The sequence below is a fragment of the Hippocampus comes genome, unplaced genomic scaffold (assembly GCF_001891065.2).
Source record: "Hippocampus comes isolate QL1 unplaced genomic scaffold, H_comes_QL1_v1.1 scaffold147, whole genome shotgun sequence".
Taxonomy (NCBI): Eukaryota; Metazoa; Chordata; class Actinopteri; order Syngnathiformes; family Syngnathidae; genus Hippocampus; species Hippocampus comes.
In genome coordinates, this window is record NW_017805009.1 from 3,218,532 (window position 1) to 3,238,299 (window position 19,768).

Here is a 19,768-nt window from a genome sequence, read left to right on the forward strand (position 1 = left end):
ACACACACACACACACACACACACACAACAGATTTCAGTGACGTGGTAAAATGAAGAGTTTATGCTCAAATCCAGTTTAACCAAAACCCACAATTACCATCTGAAGAGGGGGAGTAGGGGGACACAAACGGGGCAACATAATTGGTCACACAGTTGCTATGGGGACACGAGATAGCAGATGAGAATGTGTCCAAAAGATGCGCCCCCTTTCTCCAACATGTCCAACTCAGCTTTGTTTCTCTTATTTTGCTTCCACGCTTGCAGAGTTCGATGTTGAGTGTCTAAAGTCAAACTCATTCACTCATAGTAGAGATATGGAGTGCAGAAGTGGGACGGGACTATAATATTCAAGGGCAAGACATAAAGCGTCATGGAAGAATTGAAGCCAATTAAGTTTCTTCTTAAGGGAGAAAGCTGCAAAAGTGAAACTATTTTACCTCTGTGTTCAGCTGCTGTAACAATTAGTGTTAACATATTTTTTTCCAGAGTGCAACATAGGCCGGAAAAAAAAAAAAAAAAAAAAACGCAGTGGCAGGGTATCACTGTCTTTCTCATCTAAAAATAGCCTCTGCCGACGTAGCCTCAACGTGCCGTGCCAAGGAACAAAGTGCAAGCAGCCAGCAGCTCGGAGGCAAGTGACAGAACAAATAGTGAACACGGAGCATCAGCTTTTCTTTTCATCGCTAATGAGCAATAACCTCAATGTAGCATCCAAACACATACATACACACACGCATACACACACAAAATGCTGAGTCTAAATTTAAGTCAAAGAAAGCGAAATCATCAAATGCAAACTGTTAGCAGCATATATTAAAAGTACTGTAATAAACATCAATTTAAATGTGGTTTAACTTCAATTTGTGGCTCACAGAGATGCAAGGAATAACAATCAATGGCCTGTCCACACGGTAGTTACGGTATTTTCCGCACTATAAGGTGCTTCGGATTATCAGGCGCACCTTCAATGAATGGCCTGTTTCAAAACTGTTTTCATATAGGGCGCCCCACATTATAAGGCGCATAGAATAGAAGCTACAATAGTGGCTGCGGTTGCGTTATGCACCCACTAGATGGAGCTACGTGAAAGGAATACAATACAGTTTTATTTCTAAAGAGCTTTCACAACCGCTGCAGCTGAGACAAAGTGCTTTACAGAATATTTAAAACACTACGTCCAAGAAATCAGAATATTGATCCATATTTAAGGCGCACCGGATTATAAGGCGCACTGTCGACTTTTGAGGAAATTGAATGCTTTCAGGTGCGCCTTATAGTGCGGAAAATACGATACATCCGCCATCCTAAATGAGATCCCATTGAAGTGTTGTATTAAACATTTCATCTTTGAAAAATGCCTAGTAGAATAGAAATGCACGACACATACATACATACATACTATGCTGCTGTGTCGTTCTATACCAGGGGTCGGGAACCTTTTTGACTAAGAGAGCCATAAAAGTAAAATATTTGGAAATGTATTTCAGTGAGAGATATATATATATATATATATATAGCTATTTTAAAAGTGATTTCAACAAAATGTCAGTATAATAAGCTATAATAAGCCTCTGAATGTATTTTTAAAAATAATTTTGTGATAATACTCACCATTAATGTGAATGGTTTTCCGTTCCTCACAATTGCTAAAAATCCAGCAAAACTATCGGAATGAAAGTCATCTTGCCGGGTCCATACGCGAAGTTACTGCTGGATAGCTGGCACACTGCTCAGTAGCTAGCTCGCTTCCTTTCGGCGATCTCTCGCACAGTGTTGTGATGCGAACGTAGCATGGGGCGTGTCAAAGTGCCGCTCTGCATTCGACCGTTTCAGCGATGGTATTTTGACGTTGCAAATCAGACACACCGCAGAACCCGTTCTCTCCACAAAGGCGAATCCTTCGGTCCATTCGTCCTGAAGTCTACCAAACTCGTCATCTTTTTTTCTTTTCGCCATCTTATTCGCTAAGGATTAGCTTTGAGCTAATGGCCGAGCGGGTTGATTCAAAAGGGGGCGTATACCTGTTTCCACAGCAACGGCAACGTTAGCCAGTATCATCCAATCAAAATGGCTCCTGGAGCCAACTGCAGTCCAAACAGGAAATAAGCAGTGAAAAATCGATCGATGGATGCATTAATAAACAAACGAGAATATTTTTTTTATCTGCGAGCCAGATGCAATCATCAAAAGAGCCATATATGGTTCGCGAGCCATAGGTTCCCGACCCCTGTTCTATACTATTAAAAACTACTTTGTACACCATAAGCCCATATTGCTGCAATTTTTGATGCAGCTATTGCATTGTATTTTATTAGATTGTGCAGTTGTACCTAATTAGGTGGGTGACTTGATCGATACATACCGCATTTCTCACATGGCTGTGCAACAGTTTAAAATTATGATTACTGAAAAAGAACAATAAGTTGTCAAACGGAGTCATCTCAGTAGAAAAGAAAAAAAAATGTGAGCAGCAGCAGCAGCCTGGATGTCACAGCAAGGATGTCAATCAGGACCCATCTTCCAGAAAGTCGAAGCCAAACATGATCCATCAAGGCTGAGACAAGCTCAGACACAAAGCATCACCAAACAAGCATGCACCGACAAACATTCACACACACATACACAAACTAATATTGCCATCTTAGAGCAATCACCGCCTGCCTTCCAAGTCACTCTCTCTTCCTACTCTCTCATTATTGCACATCAGTATCTATTATCTCTTCTTTTTTTTCATTTTTTTCCATTTGTTTTCTAGTCAGGCACTGACTGTAGAAGAGATTCCTGTCAATAGAAATGTTCCATTGATTCCCTCATTCATCTACAGTTCGACTTACCATTAAACAAAAAGAAAGGTCAGAAGGAGATTGCTGAGACTACTCAAATTGTCTTAAGAACTCTCAAATAAATTCATTAAATCTGAAACTACTGCCCTATAGTTTTCTGGTCATATAAAGGGGTGGCAAAACCATGCCTGTTTTATCCATCATCTGAACCACTTTATTTTCACAAGGGTCGAATCTAAATTCCTACTAATGTTTCTAGAGGAAAATGGTGTTTTGCTATGCCCAGTTTAAATTTAAGTGTAAAATGTTGATTTTCTAAAAATGAAAACCAGTTGGCCATTTATTAAGTTGAAATGTGTTTTGTCTTCTGTATCTTTAATCAAGCAAAAATACATACAATATATATTTTTTGAATTTCCAGTTGTAAAAACACCACAACAAATGGAGCTCCAAAAGTTAGTAAGTCAGACACTGACAGCTACGCACTCTGTGTTTTTCAGTTTGTTTTTTTTTCCCCCATCCAAAAATGCTTTGCGCTGGCTATGGGGTACTTGGCAGAAAAAAATATGTCACAAGGGGGTAGATCATTGGGAAGAGGTTGGTAACAACTGCTTTAGATGTTGTCCTTGTTCCTTTGTGAACTCCTGAATGAGTCATCGCTGAGCTCTTGGGGTAATTTCTGTCAGCTGGCCACTCGTGGGAAAAATCACCACTGCTCCTTCCTTTCTCAATTTGTGGATAAAAGCTCTCATGATGATTCGCTGGAGTCCTAGACTTTTAGGAATGGCTTTGTAAACGACACGTTTCCAGACTGATTTATTCTTATTGTTTAATTCTCATTCATCTGTTCTTGAATTTCTTTGGATCATGGCATTTTGAGATCTTTCGGCCGACTTCATTTTGTCAGACAGGTCCTATTTAGGGGAGCCCTTGTTTGAACAGGTCTGGAGGTACTCGGGCTTGGATGTGGCCAGTGAAAATTAAGTGAAATATGTGATTTGCCATAGCAAATTCCTGACTTATTATTGGTTGACATAGCACATTTTGATTCATGTAATTTATTGATATGTATATACTGATGTTAAGGCAAGACATAATATAAGGTTGGCCTTGGTGTAGAGAACAAACTTTTTGGGTGTTGGCCTTACGTTGAAAATGTTAAGAAACCCTGTGTGAACTCACCGTGTAGTTGGGGTTTCCTGCCTGGGCCCTAAGCTCTGCAAGCACCCAAATTCCATTGGTGAGTTTCATGGACTGGTAGAGCATGTCCTGACCCTCCACAGTTCGCTTGGCTATGGTGAAGATGTTGCTGCCCTGCAGTTTGCTTGAGGCCGCATCTTTGAAAACAAAGAGTCATCTGAGCCACAATATGACTGCAGGTCAGGACTTACAAATAGTCAATAATTCACTAATAAAAGGTCTTCCACAAAAGGCCTGACTTGCTGATGTGATGCACTGACTAGCCTATAAAACACGAATTTTATTTCCCCTCACAAGAAAAAGAATTATCTGCAAAGGAAAATATCCATTAAGAAGTCATTAGCATTTCTTCTCAAGCTCAGATCCTTAATTGGTTGCATAAAACCAAGTATCCAACACAAAAATTGACTGATGGTAATGAATTGTGGTTCAATACAATTTACTTCAAATGAATTTCATCTTAGTTAGGCTATATGATCTGTGGTGCCACTCGACGGTAAAGTGCTTCCTTCACACCTGCGTTAAGATGACAGTCGTTGAGCTGGAACTTGGACTCATTTTCATTCGGAATGTCTTTCCACGTGGCAAGGAACACCTGTCGCTCTGCACATAAAAAGACAAGCACTGGGTAAGTCCAAAGTCTTAGTGCTAATGAGACAAGATCATCAAATAAGATTGGCATGGGGGATACTGGGTGTGGGACCCAACAGCAACACACATCAGATCTACATGTATAAAAATCGCATACAGTCTGAACCTCCACATTACATCTAAAAGGCAATCTGCCAATAAGGCTTTTACTGACAGATGCTAGCCTTAGCTACATTAGAGGGATTTGAGGGCATTGAGTGAAGAGCTGCAGCAAAAAGCACTAACCCATCTTCCCGTCCTCTACGAAGAGCATGCTGATGGGATACTGGCAGCTGAAGTAGAAGACATCAATGTTGTTCTTAACGGCCACCTAGGAGACCGGCGGTTTTCAAGTGGGATGGAAGAAGATAGCAGGAGAAAGCAATGCAAAAATAATTAATTACTTGTCAAGTGTTGTGTGAAATATCATTCGTAGTCACACATACCTTATGTCACATTAGCACAAATTTTATTCACGAAAGGAGCAACTCTCCAGCTACATCAGGCCCATGTACACAGCCTGCCTTTCAAATAAAAATATTATAATAGTGTTCTATTTTGGAATGGATCTCCCATTCTGATTACCTCATTTAGCACTGAAGAAAAATAGCAAAAACATTATTTTTGTACGAGGCAGTGCAGTGGAGCTCTACCATTAACTACAACCTCAATAATATATAAAACATAGTAAATTAATTACTCTGTGATGGGGAGTGGCTACCACTAATTCTACAGCCTCAATAATATATAAAACGTACTGTTGAATTAATTTCTCTCCAACTGTGAGGGCCAATGAAGACAAAAACTTGTTCATTATAAATGCATGTTTGTCTGCCACTTTGGATAAGGGCTGCTGCACATCAAGCAACATGATCAAATGAGACTGAACTGAGGTTGTGCAACTAATTCTGACAAGCGGCAACTAATTTTGCTGTGATTCGAAATTCGAATTGCCGCCGAATGGCGTTGCAACATCGCAAATACAACAGGCAACCAAACGTACCATGTCGCATCACATGATCTTTCACAACAATAATGACGTTTCGGGGTATGAGGCGAGATCCAGCTGGCCACCGCCAAGCTGTACCAATACATTATATGCAGCATGGATATATTGTGTTTTACAAAAACAATGAACTATATTTAGAATTTCCTCTGTCCTCTGGCTTGAAAAGCAAAGCGTCGGAAAAATTCGCAAGTTCAGTCATGGAATGGTTATATGTGGCCAAGAGCGAGCCACTTCTTCCTTGACAATCATGCCTTGTTTGTTGGTAAATAAGAAAACTGACACAGTACATGATGTAGAACCTTAAAATGATTCCGAATAAGAACACCAGCAGTCGCAGCTTTTCCATTGCAACATGTCAGTTGGCGTGTTGCTGGGAATCACCGACTGTAATCAGTGTGCTATTGTTCAGATCAGTCACGCAATGGTAGTGTAATTGTACATTCTTGTAATGCAGTACATACAGCTCCTTTGGTGTCGACGCCGTGTGTTTAATTCATGAATAGATCCCCAATGCCCAGCCAGTGCCAGTCCTAAGCCTGGATTTAAAAAAAATGGATGGGTTCTGTCAGGTAGGGCATGTGGTGTATAAACCTAGCCAAAAAAATCATGTGAGTGACTCGCTGTGGTGACTCCTGATGGGACAAGACGATAGTCATATGAAGTGTTCTTTTCAGTCGCTTTCAGTCACATTGAATGGTGTGGAGCAGGCTTAATTCGTCCAATTCCATCACTTCAAACTTTATTTTGACCAAGTAATGCACGCCCAAACTTTCCATGGTTAAAGCCCTACCAAAAGCGCGAAACCCCGCCGATTAAATACGGCAGTCTCCACCACTCTTACACCTGTTTTGTCATTTTATGTTAACTGTTCTGTTGATGGCGGCGCGGGTACCCGCAGCGGCTCCTCTCTCGTCTGTGTTTGCACTGTGGTTGAGAGGAAAGAAATTTCATCTGTGCTGTATGTTTCACATAAAGCATATTTGACAATAAAGTTGACTTAACTTGACTTGCCAACAGCGTGCGAACTTGTAAGATTGAATGAACAAGCAATTTGAATTCTTAGTAAAAGATAAGATTACACGTCCAAAATAGCGCACACAATCGTTTACACAGTGTAGAAGCAATTTAACATCTGCTCTTTGGGATTTTAGGAAATCAGACAGAAGTTGCGACTGAAGACCACCTAAATGAGTAACAGAAGAACATTTTTAACACAGAGCCAGGGAGATAAAGTGGAAGTGCTAATGAATGATTAAAGAGGCTGCAGTTAATGAAGCAATCTGCTATCTTAGCTAAACTGATCACTTGGGGGTTTGGCACCCCGCTCAACGCAGCAGGTGACTGCCATTAATTATGAATAGCCTGCAGTCACAATGCCCCCGTTCAAAGCCGCTATATCTTTTCTCTTGAATGTGAATATTTGCCATAAAAGGTTTCAGTCAGTGTGGAGGCTACAAAAACTGCAACCACACATCAGTGGTTTAAAGAGTACTCGAAATAATGTTCTGGCACACTACGTTCCATCAGCACTAAAAAATGACAAAAGCTTCTTAAAATAAAAAAAAAAAATAAAAAATTCTCAAAGAGGGTGACGAAACAAGAGAGTGGTGCCCATCAAAGCGGAGTAGAAAGCCCGAGAAGGGCATAGAGAAACAAAGTAGCCACTGGTTGCATTGCCTGTTTTTTTAGAAGCTCTCATCTTCTTTCTATTTTAGTGTCGGACGTCTATGGATGAAGCATATGTAAAGTAATTTAAAAAACTATATAAATAAAATTGGTTAGTATTTAATTACCATTGTATATTCTAAACATCACTAATACAGATGACATGTTTATTAAATTAAACACAAAGGCCACACTTTTGTGTCACTGTAAAGGGTGGTGCTTGGAGAGATGATTCTTGATCAGAGATGGGCAACTTTTTGTAGGGGAAATTATAAACATGTTTCCTGTACTACAAAGGACCCCTACATATTTGCAGTTTAGCATCGCCGGATTCACCAATTTTTTTCTGCATTTATTTTCCCTGTTCATTTTTGAGGAGACAATCCCCATGTTTCGTGGAAAACGCATTTGGAAGGCTTCTCATCATGATTTGAAGAATTCTTTGGTTTTACTAAAGAAAAAAAAAAAAAAAAAAAGAAAAAAATGCCTCTTACATTTTCCCAATGATTTTCAATGGCCATCAGTTATTTGCAGCTTTTCACTATTCGTGGGCCGGCACACATTTTGTGCATATTTAAAATGAAACTTTTGTCATGCATCTGTTTCGGAAATGCACGGTCTTATGTGGCTCACCAAGTAGCGCTGAAGAAAAATTGTGGCCCCCAATAACATTTAGTTAAACATAACTGATCTAGATAAATTCAAAAGATACATGTAATACCCAGCAAGTCTTCCACCCTCATCCGAAGAAGTAAACGTTTTGAGTGTGTTACCTGCAGGTTGTTGAGAGGCTCCATCTTCATGACAGGGCCCACAGTGTTGAGAGGAAGGACCGCTTCTATACTCTGGTTAGGACTAACTGGAGTAAGAACCTGGAGAGGACCAGCAGGAGCCAAACCAAAACTAAAGCCGGAGAGGAGCAAAAGAGTGTTATGGACAGAAATGTATACATTCACTGGTAACACCTAACTAACAGGGTGTACCTATTTCTGTTGAACTGAATGGCAAAATCAGTCATGACACTCATTGCTTTATTTGTGAGGGTCATCTCCATTTGAACGACCCCAGCTCGACGACCAAATGTGCCTGAAATTTCCAGACCCTTAGCCTTCATAGCTGGAAGCCAAAGCTAGAAAAAGAACATTTCGATCAAAAGAAAACCGGCGGTGTTCTCAAGTCATTCAACAGCAAGTATTCTTAATACTCACCGTTTTAGGAGGTACATAGGCTCCCATCGGCATACCCACTCCACCGCCAAGATCAAACAGGTCGTCAAGACCCCCACTTACAGGGGCGGTGAAAGAAGGCGGTCCGGCAGTGGGCGGTGCACCAAAGCCAGCTGTCATCTGCAGGTCACAAAACAAAAATCAGTTGATCGATGCAAAGTCGCTCGAAGGTTGAGGTAAATTGTAACAACTTACAGCAGGACTGCCACCAAGGTCTACACCAAGCTGGAAATGAAACAAAAAGTTAGGTTATTGAGTTGTGTAACGTCAAGTGATATTGTGCAGGTCTGAGGTGGTTGGATGATGAGTGAGCAGCTGCAAGCATGGGCACTAGGGGAGCAGATAGAACATTTTACTGGGCATACAGTACACCTACGACTGAGTATACACTGCTTGCTAACGGTGGTGAACGTGATGTAGTGATGACATCAAACAAGGATAATGCTAAACTATTGAGTGTAGGAAGTGGGGTGCTACTACAATACACATAGGTAACAGGTCCCAAAAAAAAAACTCTGTCAAGACTGAAAACATTAACGAAGGCACAGATCAGGTGAACTGGAACAGTAATCTAGAGGTCACGGTGGTACATCATGGGACAAGAGTGAATTCAAGCCTCTGGCAAGTGAGGTCCCCCGGACCAACCTCAGTTGGGCTGTAATCTGGGGGCGATGGGGATTGATGGGGGGGCTGTGGTGATTGAGGAGTATCCCTTCGCAGGGGAACGGGCGGCTGATTGAAAGATGAGAAACAAGAGATGGGGCTCTGGTTCCAACTACATTTACAGTATATCTGGGTAATAGGTGATAAATGATATGCATGATTTAAAAGAAAAAAAAAAATCACAGTTGGACAAATTCATTCTAATGCTTCATAAAATGGTCTCAAAACGTTCCCTGCCCTCAGTGTTGTTACCGGCTCAGACTCATCCCCCATCTGTAGGTGCAGCATTGAACAAGGGAGGAAAAACATATTGTGACCATAATTTTAAAACGGCATAGTAGTATAAGAAAAAAAGAAAGACAGCACAGGAGGCAGAATTAAAAGGAATTGTTGAAAGGCTTTACCAGGCTGTCCAGTCCTCCACCTAGAAGGTCCATAGCACCCATCTGCATGGCAGAGGAGGGTGGTGGTGGTCCAGTTGTGGTTGTAGGTGTCAGATCCAGATTGAGCAGATCTCCAAGAAGGTCCTGGGATGGGATGACGGCAGGGGGTGCCTCAGAAGCAACAGGAGCAGAACCTGTGTCTGGACTCTCCACGCTTTCCCCGCTAGCAGAAAGAGTGAGAAAAGTCAAATGTCAGCCCTGTCTGGAAGAAGACTTTGCTTTCCAGGCTGGGGTCAATTAATACAGTATTCTTTCAAAACTGTAGGAGCCAAATATGTTAATTCATATTTGGATAAAATGGGATTCGTGTTCATGCTGATGAATAGGGGCTATTAGATGATTTACATATTAAAATGTCGATAGTTCATGTTTACAATAAATAATTAGTTCCCAGGATTCACTACACATGCAGTGAATATGTGGATAATCTCAAAAGTTTTCAAATTTCATTGTGTTCATATTTGGAGGGCAATGGGGTCAAGCAAGCATCGAGTGGACCCACAGCTTGTTTGTTTTTCTTTCTCCCTTTATTCCCCCATTCTATATTTTTGTCATCCTGAAAAAAACGTTCTTAACATTGCTCTAATGTTGAAGTAAACAACGATAGAGAACCAAGAGAACAGTCCGGATTTCTTTGTTTTTCTCTGATGAAGTTGTGGATGACAAGCTAGGATTTTATTCATTAGGAATTTACAGGAACCATCACCATGATTCATCATTTTCATTCAAAGAATTTGAAGTACTCAGAGGAATGCAAATGCACTTCAGATGTGCTGTGCCTGCAGTGTTATGCTCAAACAAGAGAGTAACTCACGATCCAGCACTGCCGGGGAGTCTCTTGTGCTGAACACCACGGCTGCCCTCAACAAAGGCGCTGGGTGGCTTGTGATAGACGGAGGCCAGAGTACCAATGTGGCATATGAGCTCCTCCAGCAGTGTGGGTTCAATCAAGTCGGTCTCTTCAGAGATCAGAGGCTTCTCAGCCAGAACCACCTCCTTAGCAGCCACTGGGTCAGTGGAGAGCAGACGCCAGTAGATGTAGCCTCGATCCCTAAGGTCTGGATTATCGGAGTCCTGCAGAAAGATACAATAGGGGGGAAACATTCACATCCATATGTCCATTCAATTAAGAGCAGTCGCTTGAATTACTGGCATGGAACTGGTGTAATCTTACCTGAGTTGCCAGACTGAGGACCTGCTGCACCAGCTCTTGGGTCTCAGTTGGCTTCTTGAGGAATAACTTAACAATGGCTGTTAAAAGCTGCAACTGCACCTGCAGCACACAATGAAAAGAAGCAGAACATGTTCAAATCTCCCCAACAATTACCTGAAATACATTTACTTTGCCCAAGGTTAACTGTTAAGACGGAATCTATCTGCCCAATTTTTTTTTTTTTTTTTACAACTGCCTTTATTCACGCACACGGCATCACAATAACCTCACCCGACTGCTCAGGTTTCTCATAAATGCCAAAACATTTTTGACAGTTAGATTCGACTGTGCGCAATTTAAGCAAACAAACCGAATTTCCCAACCGTGACAGTGAGCCCAGGTTGCATATTGACATTAAAATGGTCATCAGCTTGCATTCTCATGAACCCACCTGAGTGCTTTCATCATGGAAACCCTCCAAAAAGCTCTCAAGTAGTTCATCAGCATTGTCGATACGCTCAGCATACTCCCCCACAATCCAAATCATGGCTGCACGCGCTTCCGGCTCATCCAGCGAGTCCAGGTTTTCACACAAAGTAGCAATCACACTCTCATACCTGCAAATGTCATGAGATGCACTTAAATAGTGACAAATTCATGAGAAAGGAGATGCATTGCGCCTATAAATCCAGTTGGACTGGTTTGTTAATGAATAAACCAGGGATGGACAATTGCTCTCACTCTGAGAGGCCCTTTGTTTATTAAAATCCATAAATAAATTTGGAAAAAAAGACATTTTTGTACTTGGAATTTAACATCAGCAAAATGTGGGGAAACACTGTAGTACACCGTGAGAAGGCCAAATCATTTCTTTGCAAATTTGAAATGACTTGCAGGACAAACATAGTACCTGACCAATATTAAAATTTTGTGTGAGTTGGTTTTTGTGGAAAAATGCACAAAATGAGTTCCTGCACGTCATTTTGGCTCACTGTTCAGCAGTTTGTGCCGGTCTTTGAATGGTAATTCACAGTCTGTGGTTATATTTTAATTGTTCAAGTGCTTTGTTGTTGACAGCTGGATCGTTTAAATACGGCTTCAACATGAAATACATTAGGCTTCTCTCTTGTACATTTGTTCAATAAAGAGACGTATGGACATATTTTATCCATATTTACAATGGCATTTTTGTCAGACAACTGGCTAGGAAGTATAGTCCCCCCACCCCTCCATCATTTAAATTACCAATCCATGGAATAAACCTTTCATATTTAAATCACACGTAACCATTGCCACCTCCCACCCCACAGATGCCATTCCCTTCCTTGGGGCATGGCAAAGATTGTTAAAATGGGCAAAAATGCATGAGAATACTTTTGTTGATAATCAGTAAACAGTACTCAAGTATAGCAGTACATAAGTTATTCAAATAGAAATAACCGTACAGAAATACCACATGTAGATTTGATGATGGAACACAAAAGACCATCACAACGATGCTGTTTTTCAGAGTACAAAGAATATATGGCTGTATGGTTGTCCGCTGATGTCGCTACCGTTTGTTTTCATTCATAAGTGGTGTAAAGGTTTTACACATACCGCAATATTGATGCTGATTTTGTTAGCCCATCTAAGGCATTTCCAGTTATGTGTTAGGATTCAGGTAGCAGACTTGTGTGAGGCAAAATTAGGTGATTTGGTTAAATATTTCATAAAACTCACAAGCGGTTATTCTTAAGTCGAGGTAGACTATACTGTATAGCGTTGTTAGTTACTCCTCAAGTCTTGCCATTGCATGTCACACAAATGTAATTGTATGACAATGTGAAGCGTTGGAGTCGGGCTAGAACAGGCATGACGAACATCTTAATCGTGTGGAAAATGGCCTGCAGTAAATGGTCAACTCGCCTACACATGCACCGAGAGATGAAACGTGACCAGACAGGTACTCTCTGATGTCTCGTGATGACCTTTATCATCTACTGTGCATCGATCGCTTTGTCTTTCTGCAATAAATGGTGTGCAACATCGATTTAATGGGCTGATAGGGGAGGGGGAGTTTTGAACCATTTAACCACAGACATTCGGCCAGATCAAGGCAATCATTGTTCTCCTCCATGTTTCACTTTTTATCTTCTGTTTGTGTACATGCTTGTGGGTGGTGGGTGATTTTTATAACGTGAAGCACTTTGAGTTGCATTGTAATATTTGAAAATAAATACATGATTGATTGATATGCAGTCGCCCCACACCTTGACTTATTCATGCCTTCACAGACACCTTTATTGCCATGCAGAGAATTAAAAATGGTAAAAATTGTAATTCATATAAAACAAGTGCAAGGTCGCTACTTGCCACAGGACTGTAATCGTAAAAAATAAAACCTTAGTAATAATGGATTCTAGTGATTCTGCTACTGACGTGTTACGTGGATTGTCCGTGGAGTGATATAAGTTCTGACGGTCTATGAGGCAGTAAAGGTGTCCGACTGTGATTTGTGATTGGATGAGTGAGTCAGACGGGGTGACTGGATGAAGAAAGAGGAGCTTGCCGGCGTGTCTGTAGGGTGAAGGCTTGACTGAAACACAACCTAGAATGCTTTGTTTTGGGCATAAATACGGCCAACATTCACCATTCATGTTCAAAAGAAAGATGGCTGATCAAGCACTATTCATTCTTATTTCATCACCTAAACAGACGCGACAGTATTTTCTCTGTCTTTACACTGTGACAGAAAGCCATTTGGTAAATACGACGATGGCTGTTTTGAGGATTTTAGTTGTTTGCCAGTTAAACGTTGACAGGTGGCTTTTCAAATGAGCATTCATAGCACTTGTGTTTTGCTGTACACATCTTTTGCAAGACAACATGGTACAAGTCTCATTTTTAGTTCAATATTTGCACATGCCTGAGCTCGATTTCAGTGAGGTGACGGTTATTAATGCCAAAACATGTGATCGGCAATTAATCAACTTCAAACTGAGTCATTGCAGTGTAGTAAAGTCGAAGCGTCGACTTGTCACTAATTGGTTCAAACCCAAGTGTCTACATCACCATCAGTGACTTCAGGCTGGCATTAACGGGGATCATTCAAATTGTGCATTTTGTTGCAGTCGCTTTAGTATGCTGTCTATCGAATAGATGTCGGATTTTTAGCCACATGTGGAAGAGGCCTGATTCTGATATCCAACCAAAGTTATCCAAACTGTGCATAGGGCTGGATTTAACCTGCAGGTGTAAATGCTCAGTTACGATTTAATGACTAGATCTGATTTTATTATTTTTTTTACAGTCTTATTTCCATGCAACACACATGCAATGTTTTTCAATTTATTGCTGACTTTGTTCATGTTGACGGCAGTCAAAAAGTTCTAAAGAAAAAAAGATACACTTTCCACATCCTTTTGGATTGATATTTTGTTATTTCTTTAAAATATATATATATAAGTTTTTATTGAACCAAAAGTAATATCATTTCAGAATCTAGCAAAAATATTGGTATATTAAATTTTAGACATATCGCACAGCCCTAATTGAGAAGGTACAGACAATTTCTCAATGTACGCTACAGCTGCATTATCAGCTATCCAAAACATATTGGATTTTTCTGCACATTGCAAAGAAGCCTGATCCTAATCTGAGGATGTCCAATTCTATGTGCCCCCCCAATCCGGTTCTGCTCTGTGCTGATGCTACAGTGTACAAAAGAGAATTAATAAAAGCACTTTATGCACCCTTAAGGTAAAGAGGAGAAACCTAGACAAAACCCAACTGGGTACTTACTTGTTAGGGTACTTGCGAAAGATATCCTTGATGACCACAATGGCCTCCTGCACAACATAGTTGACCTTTGTCTGGATGAGGTCAAGCAGTGTACTGACACAGCGCTCTGCAGATTGCTAATGACAGAAAATAACATTATTAATCATGACACGGCCATTAACCCGATACAATATGGCCACATGAATAACTGTGTCTATGTGATCCAGTATAAGAACAATACTTATTTTATCAACGTTGTAAAGTGAGAATTTTTAATATATTCAAAATGACACTGAAATATCTTCATTTGTGTGTCTTGCTGAGCCATGTAAATATTATACAAACCTCAGTTTCACTGGCTTTCACTTGGTAGAAATGTACTTGCATTATAAAAGTAAAATATCAATATAAAAGGTATATTTTTGAGCTCATAGGCGTTTTTTTGAGCAAAACTAATTATTACCACGGCTAACTTTTAAACAGTGTGTTGTACTTAAAATAGTACAATCTATTGCATCCATATAACGATCTCACCTCTACTTTAATGGCACAGCGTCCTATGGCCCTGACGGCTTTCCGGACAAAATCTACATCCACCTCGGTGGCGTATTCCTTCAATTCAGCGAGCACCTGCAGCAAGACAGATGAATAATCAGGATACAATTTTATCCACCCACAAGAGGATACGAAAAAGGCTTCAGTATTGTTGGGAGTAAATACCTGGGCGATGTTGGCTTGAGATGCCAAGCGGATCATGATGTCCAGTTTCTCCAGTTTGACATAAATCGGGTCATTGTATTTCACAAAGAAAACCTTCATCTCATGTTTCAAAATCTCTGGTCTGAAAGGTAAACATTTATTATTTTAACCATCTGACAAGCATGTAACAAAACATGTACATAAAAAATTACTAAACCCAACTTGCTTAGTATATGGATGTGACAAAAAGACTGTTGACAGACTTACCGTCTTTGTACGATGAGGTTGATGTTTCGCAATGCTACATATTGCAACTCAGGCTCAGCAGAGAGGAGAGTGACCAGTGGAGGGGCCAGCTTCTTCAGTAGGGTTCCATAGTAGTCCAGGTCTTTGGGTAACATCTCCATGAACTTCATGAGAACTTTTACAGCCGACAACACCACAGCAGAGTTTGCATGGGAGAGCCGTGGGGTGACACGCTCACAGATGCTGGTAAAATAAGGGGATAATGGATGAAAATAAGGTGCGGAGCGTGGAAGTGAGAGGGTGGATGTAGTACAGTCCTCTTACCTTTGGGATTCCCGGTCATCTCGTGGTGTGTAATTGGCCAGGCAGTCCAGAATGAAGATCTGTCCCCACTCTGTACACTCATTAAGAGCTGTTAGTAACTTGTTGATGGTTTGAGGGTTTAGGTCCAGAAGATTGCTGTTGGGATGAGACTCTGCAATCTCCGACAGCGCTGCCACTGCGTTTGCAACCACCTGAACATGGAGCATTGAAGTAGCATCAGTGGTAATACGTAGCCAATGCTAACTAGCATACTGGCCTAATTGAGTTGTACCATGGGGTTTGAGTCAGAGATAAGGTCTTTGAGGGTGTCCAGGAAGCCTTGATCCTCCACAAGCTGTGCATTGATATCATGGAGTTTGGCAACGCACACAGCTGCGGTCTTCCTCACATAGGGGTCTTCGTCTTTTAAACACTTTCTTAGAGGCTCGCACAGGTACTCAGTGATCTTGTCCACGCGGATGCAGCCCATGGTGCGAACGGCCAGTGCTCGAATTAGGGGATTTGGGTCTTCACAGTCCTGGATAGTTTAAAAAAAAAAAAAAAAAAAAAAAAAAAGTATCAAATGTCAATTAATGTTGTTGTGCTTATAACTAATTTTTCCAGATATTTTAAGTAGTACTACAACAAAGAACACTTATATTTCATCATCCATTTATTAAGGACATGAACCAGTCGTATTAAGGAAAAATAGATTAGAAAGACACTTAATGGTCATGTACCTTAACAAAGGTGTTAACAGCCATGATGGCCATGTCTGGCTGACTCTTGGCATAGTTCATCAGATAGAGGTAGACCAGCTTTTTCAGTTCCAAGTTGTCCGTCTGCATGCAGTTCACAACATCTGGAAACAGGGCACTAAAAGGGCAACAACATACTTGTATATAAGCGCAGAATAAACATGGAGGGTAATCATCAACCTGACCGGTCATCAGTGGCTTACCTGACATCCTTGCCAACGGTCATAGATGCAATCACTTTCTTCACTGCCTCTTTCTTTTTCTCTTTTTTATCACTGTTCAACTCAGCCTTGAGCTCAAAAATTTCACCTGCATCAATAAAAATGTCAGGAGATCATTTGAAAGGGCAGTATCATAGAATTAACCTGTACTTAGCAGTTAGACACACTTGCACAACGTAATGAAGCTAAAAAGTGCTTGTGTCAAATTTATACAAAACAATTGCAACACGGGATGTAGTTTACAAAGGTGAACAGCTGGAAAAAGTAAAGTAAATAAAAGAAATTATGTCCACATTGGTTCAGATTTTCATTGGCACAATGACTCAAAGAAGACCAGTATGTGAATATATATTTTTTTAAGAAGGTAACCATTTACATATGACAAACGAACATCAATTACATAAAACCAGACCTTTTTTGGTGGTGGTGAAGTACTTTGAGTCTGTCATCTTGGATCCAAATTGTCGGTTCTCCTAAAATCACAAAAAAATGAAAAAGATGAACCTCTATCTTCCAGGAAGAAAACAGCACAAAAGCAACAGGAAAAATTAGAAGTGCAAGCACTGGGAAATTAAAGGACTTCCTGCCTTCTGGAAAACCACGGATCCAACAAAATGAGAACACAATGGATTGTGCTGCAGAAGGCAAACATTTCCAAGGCCATCAGCAAGTTGTCTAAGAATGTGCTTGTATTTACTGTATTTTCCCACTATTTGTTCAATAAAACGATTGAAAGTACAACGGCTGTTTCGATCATCCCCCTATCCTAACTTCCTGTGAAAGAATTACAATTCATTTTCACTAGTGGTGGCAGGGCTATTGGCCTAACAATGTTAACTTTACCGTAGGCATGCGGTTGTGTAACTGAAGCAAGCTTTCCAATAACCGCACTGCACTTTAGCTTCTTTTATTAAGTGTGAAACGATCCCAAACATTAGACATTCTGTCATTAAAGGGCAAGTCAACTCAAAAATCATCTTTCTTTGTTCTATACTGCCCCATTAGTGTGAACACAGTGTCCTGATTAATATTGTGTTTGTGGAATACAAATTAAGCCGCAAAATCCACCTGTTTTAATATCCATGTGAGGGGGTGGCAATTTTGCCACTTGACGTTGACTGAAAATGACATCACAATTGTTCAGAGTACAGATAACAACCAATCATGGCTCACCTGTTTTCTGACTTTAGTCAAGTGATGTTTCAAAGCTGAGCCACAAAAAGTGAATCAAGATATAGACATAGAATATGCCACGAAGGTGGGTGTGGAGACTCTCTCTCTCTTTTTAATTGGAAATGTCAATATTTCTTAAGTATGGAACTACCAATGTGAGGTACAGTAAACAAATTTAACTGGGCTATGTTGTTTGAACATAGAGAAAAGTCGTCTGTATGCACTACAAAGTCGTTTGAACATGTTGACAAAGTCGTTCGTATGTACTGGTAAAACAGACTAAATGCTAAAACCATAGCATTTTTTTCCTGCCATGTAACTTGGCATTTTGACTTGCACGTGTGCAGTTGTGCACTTTACCAATACATTCGAACTACTGCAGTATATTTGAAAGACATAGCCCAGTCAGCTCAACTTTATAAAGCACTTTCGAACAACCATTGTGGCAAATAAAGTACTGTACACAGAGTAAAAAATAGTCATACAATACAAAAACGGTGACAACCCCCCCCAGCAAACACCACAAAGCACTCAAACAATACAGCCTCATGTTGAGTCAAATGTCATAGAATGAAATACGAGTTTTAAAAATTAAAAAACGTTAAATATTTAAAAAGTGACTCCACATTGGCAGTCCCGCGCTTACGTACATACTCTTATCGTGTCAGTTTAAAAGGAACTGAACTTAAATTCGAAGTAAAATTCTATTTGACATCGTACATAGTTGCTTGCACTAGGCAACTTTTAAGTACAAGTAATGACGCAAGCAGCTGGAAAGTCTTCCCGGGTACTATCTTGTAACACTATCTGTAACAATAAGATGTTTGGGGGGAAAAGACATCCTGACATCTATTATTTAGTAAGCAGTCATCGTCAGGAGAGGCTGTTGGCCTCAAGTTGACCAAATACGATACTGTCGAGCTAGCTACTTTGCCAAGCCTCGACAGATGACAGATAACACATCAAACTGACACCAAACTGCTCGTCCGCGTTTTGTTGATTTTCAAACTAGCGTTACGTGTCATTGACGCGAACTGACCCTCTGTTAAATTCGCCAGAGATGGCACAGAAAGCTTCGCTAGAATCGAGCTAACGCGATAGCATAGCAGGCTAGACGCCTCATAATCCAGCAAGGAGAGACTTTTGGGAGGAAAAAAAAACATTTTAACCGACAAGTTTCTTAAACCCGCGTTCCAGGTTGCTCACGTAGTTACGCTCTCACCGACTACTTACGCAAAGTTGGTTGGCCCATTCTTGCATGCTTACAGTCAAATGAATGATAGTTGCTAAGTGCTAATGTTAGCAGCTGCTGCTACTGGTGTGCGGCTGTCAGTGTCAGGTAGCCACTTCTTCAGCGCGCTCGGCAGAGACATGCCCTTCTAAGCACAGGCTTAAGGAAGCTTTTGCTGGGATAGTTAAGCTCTTAATCTGACGGCCTATTTTAAAACTCACACAGCGAATTAGTGCACACTTTGGAATAAAAAATTACACCGTCGATACAGTAATTTTGGCGAGACATCTTACCGCGAGAGGTGTAGGAAGAGCTGTGTGCTGGTAATAATGATGATGATGATTTTTGCCTTCGTCTCCTCCCACTCGGTACACTTCCGTCTTCTCACAAAAATAACGTTTGTAAACACACATGGGGAGATCGATACAAGTCTGCTCAAGTGGACGGGTGGAGGAATATAAAACAATTTTACAGTAGCACTGTCCAGAAATTGCCTTCAAATGGTTGGACCATTAAACGTAGACATAACCTTGACTGACTCCTAAAGGGTTGAAAGCTGTTAAAATGATTAAGAGACAACACAAAATTATAATTATCAATTGA

The 19,768-nt window shown here is 40.6% G+C and overlaps 1 protein-coding gene across 4 annotated transcripts in view; it reads right to left on the reverse strand.

Annotated features, from left to right (window-relative positions):
• The window catches only part of ap1b1 (adaptor related protein complex 1 subunit beta 1), a 21,251-nt gene extending 1,697 nt beyond the window's left edge, over positions 1–19,554 (reverse strand). The window contains exons 1-23 of one of the 4 annotated variants that reach the window (XM_019860992.1): positions 19,168–19,429; positions 17,174–17,234; positions 16,744–16,849; positions 16,523–16,658; positions 16,075–16,320; positions 15,804–15,994; positions 15,501–15,722; positions 15,255–15,375; positions 15,069–15,164; positions 14,556–14,671; positions 11,224–11,389; positions 10,794–10,892; positions 10,434–10,693; positions 9,581–9,782; positions 9,429–9,449; positions 9,159–9,245; positions 8,709–8,738; positions 8,496–8,633; positions 8,271–8,416; positions 8,061–8,190; positions 4,860–4,944; positions 4,500–4,586; positions 3,966–4,120 (exon numbers count right to left, since the gene is read on the reverse strand). In XM_019860992.1, the coding sequence (XP_019716551.1) occupies positions 3,966–4,120; positions 4,500–4,586; positions 4,860–4,944; positions 8,061–8,190; positions 8,271–8,416; positions 8,496–8,633; positions 8,709–8,738; positions 9,159–9,245; positions 9,429–9,449; positions 9,581–9,782; positions 10,434–10,693; positions 10,794–10,892; positions 11,224–11,389; positions 14,556–14,671; positions 15,069–15,164; positions 15,255–15,375; positions 15,501–15,722; positions 15,804–15,994; positions 16,075–16,320; positions 16,523–16,658; positions 16,744–16,849; positions 17,174–17,234; positions 19,168–19,194 (2,928 nt within the window). In that variant the 5' untranslated portion in view covers positions 19,195–19,429. Of the gene's footprint in view, positions 1–3,965; positions 4,121–4,499; positions 4,587–4,859; positions 4,945–8,060; positions 8,191–8,270; positions 8,417–8,495; positions 8,634–8,708; positions 8,739–9,158; positions 9,246–9,428; positions 9,450–9,580; positions 9,783–10,433; positions 10,694–10,793; positions 10,893–11,223; positions 11,390–14,555; positions 14,672–15,068; positions 15,165–15,254; positions 15,376–15,500; positions 15,723–15,803; positions 15,995–16,074; positions 16,321–16,522; positions 16,659–16,743; positions 16,850–17,173; positions 17,235–19,167; positions 19,430–19,458 lie in introns of those variants that run through there. The other 3 variants (XM_019860964.1, XM_019860982.1, XM_019860972.1) reach the window with 3 other exon arrangements.
• Between the last annotated feature and the right edge of the window lie 214 nt (positions 19,555–19,768).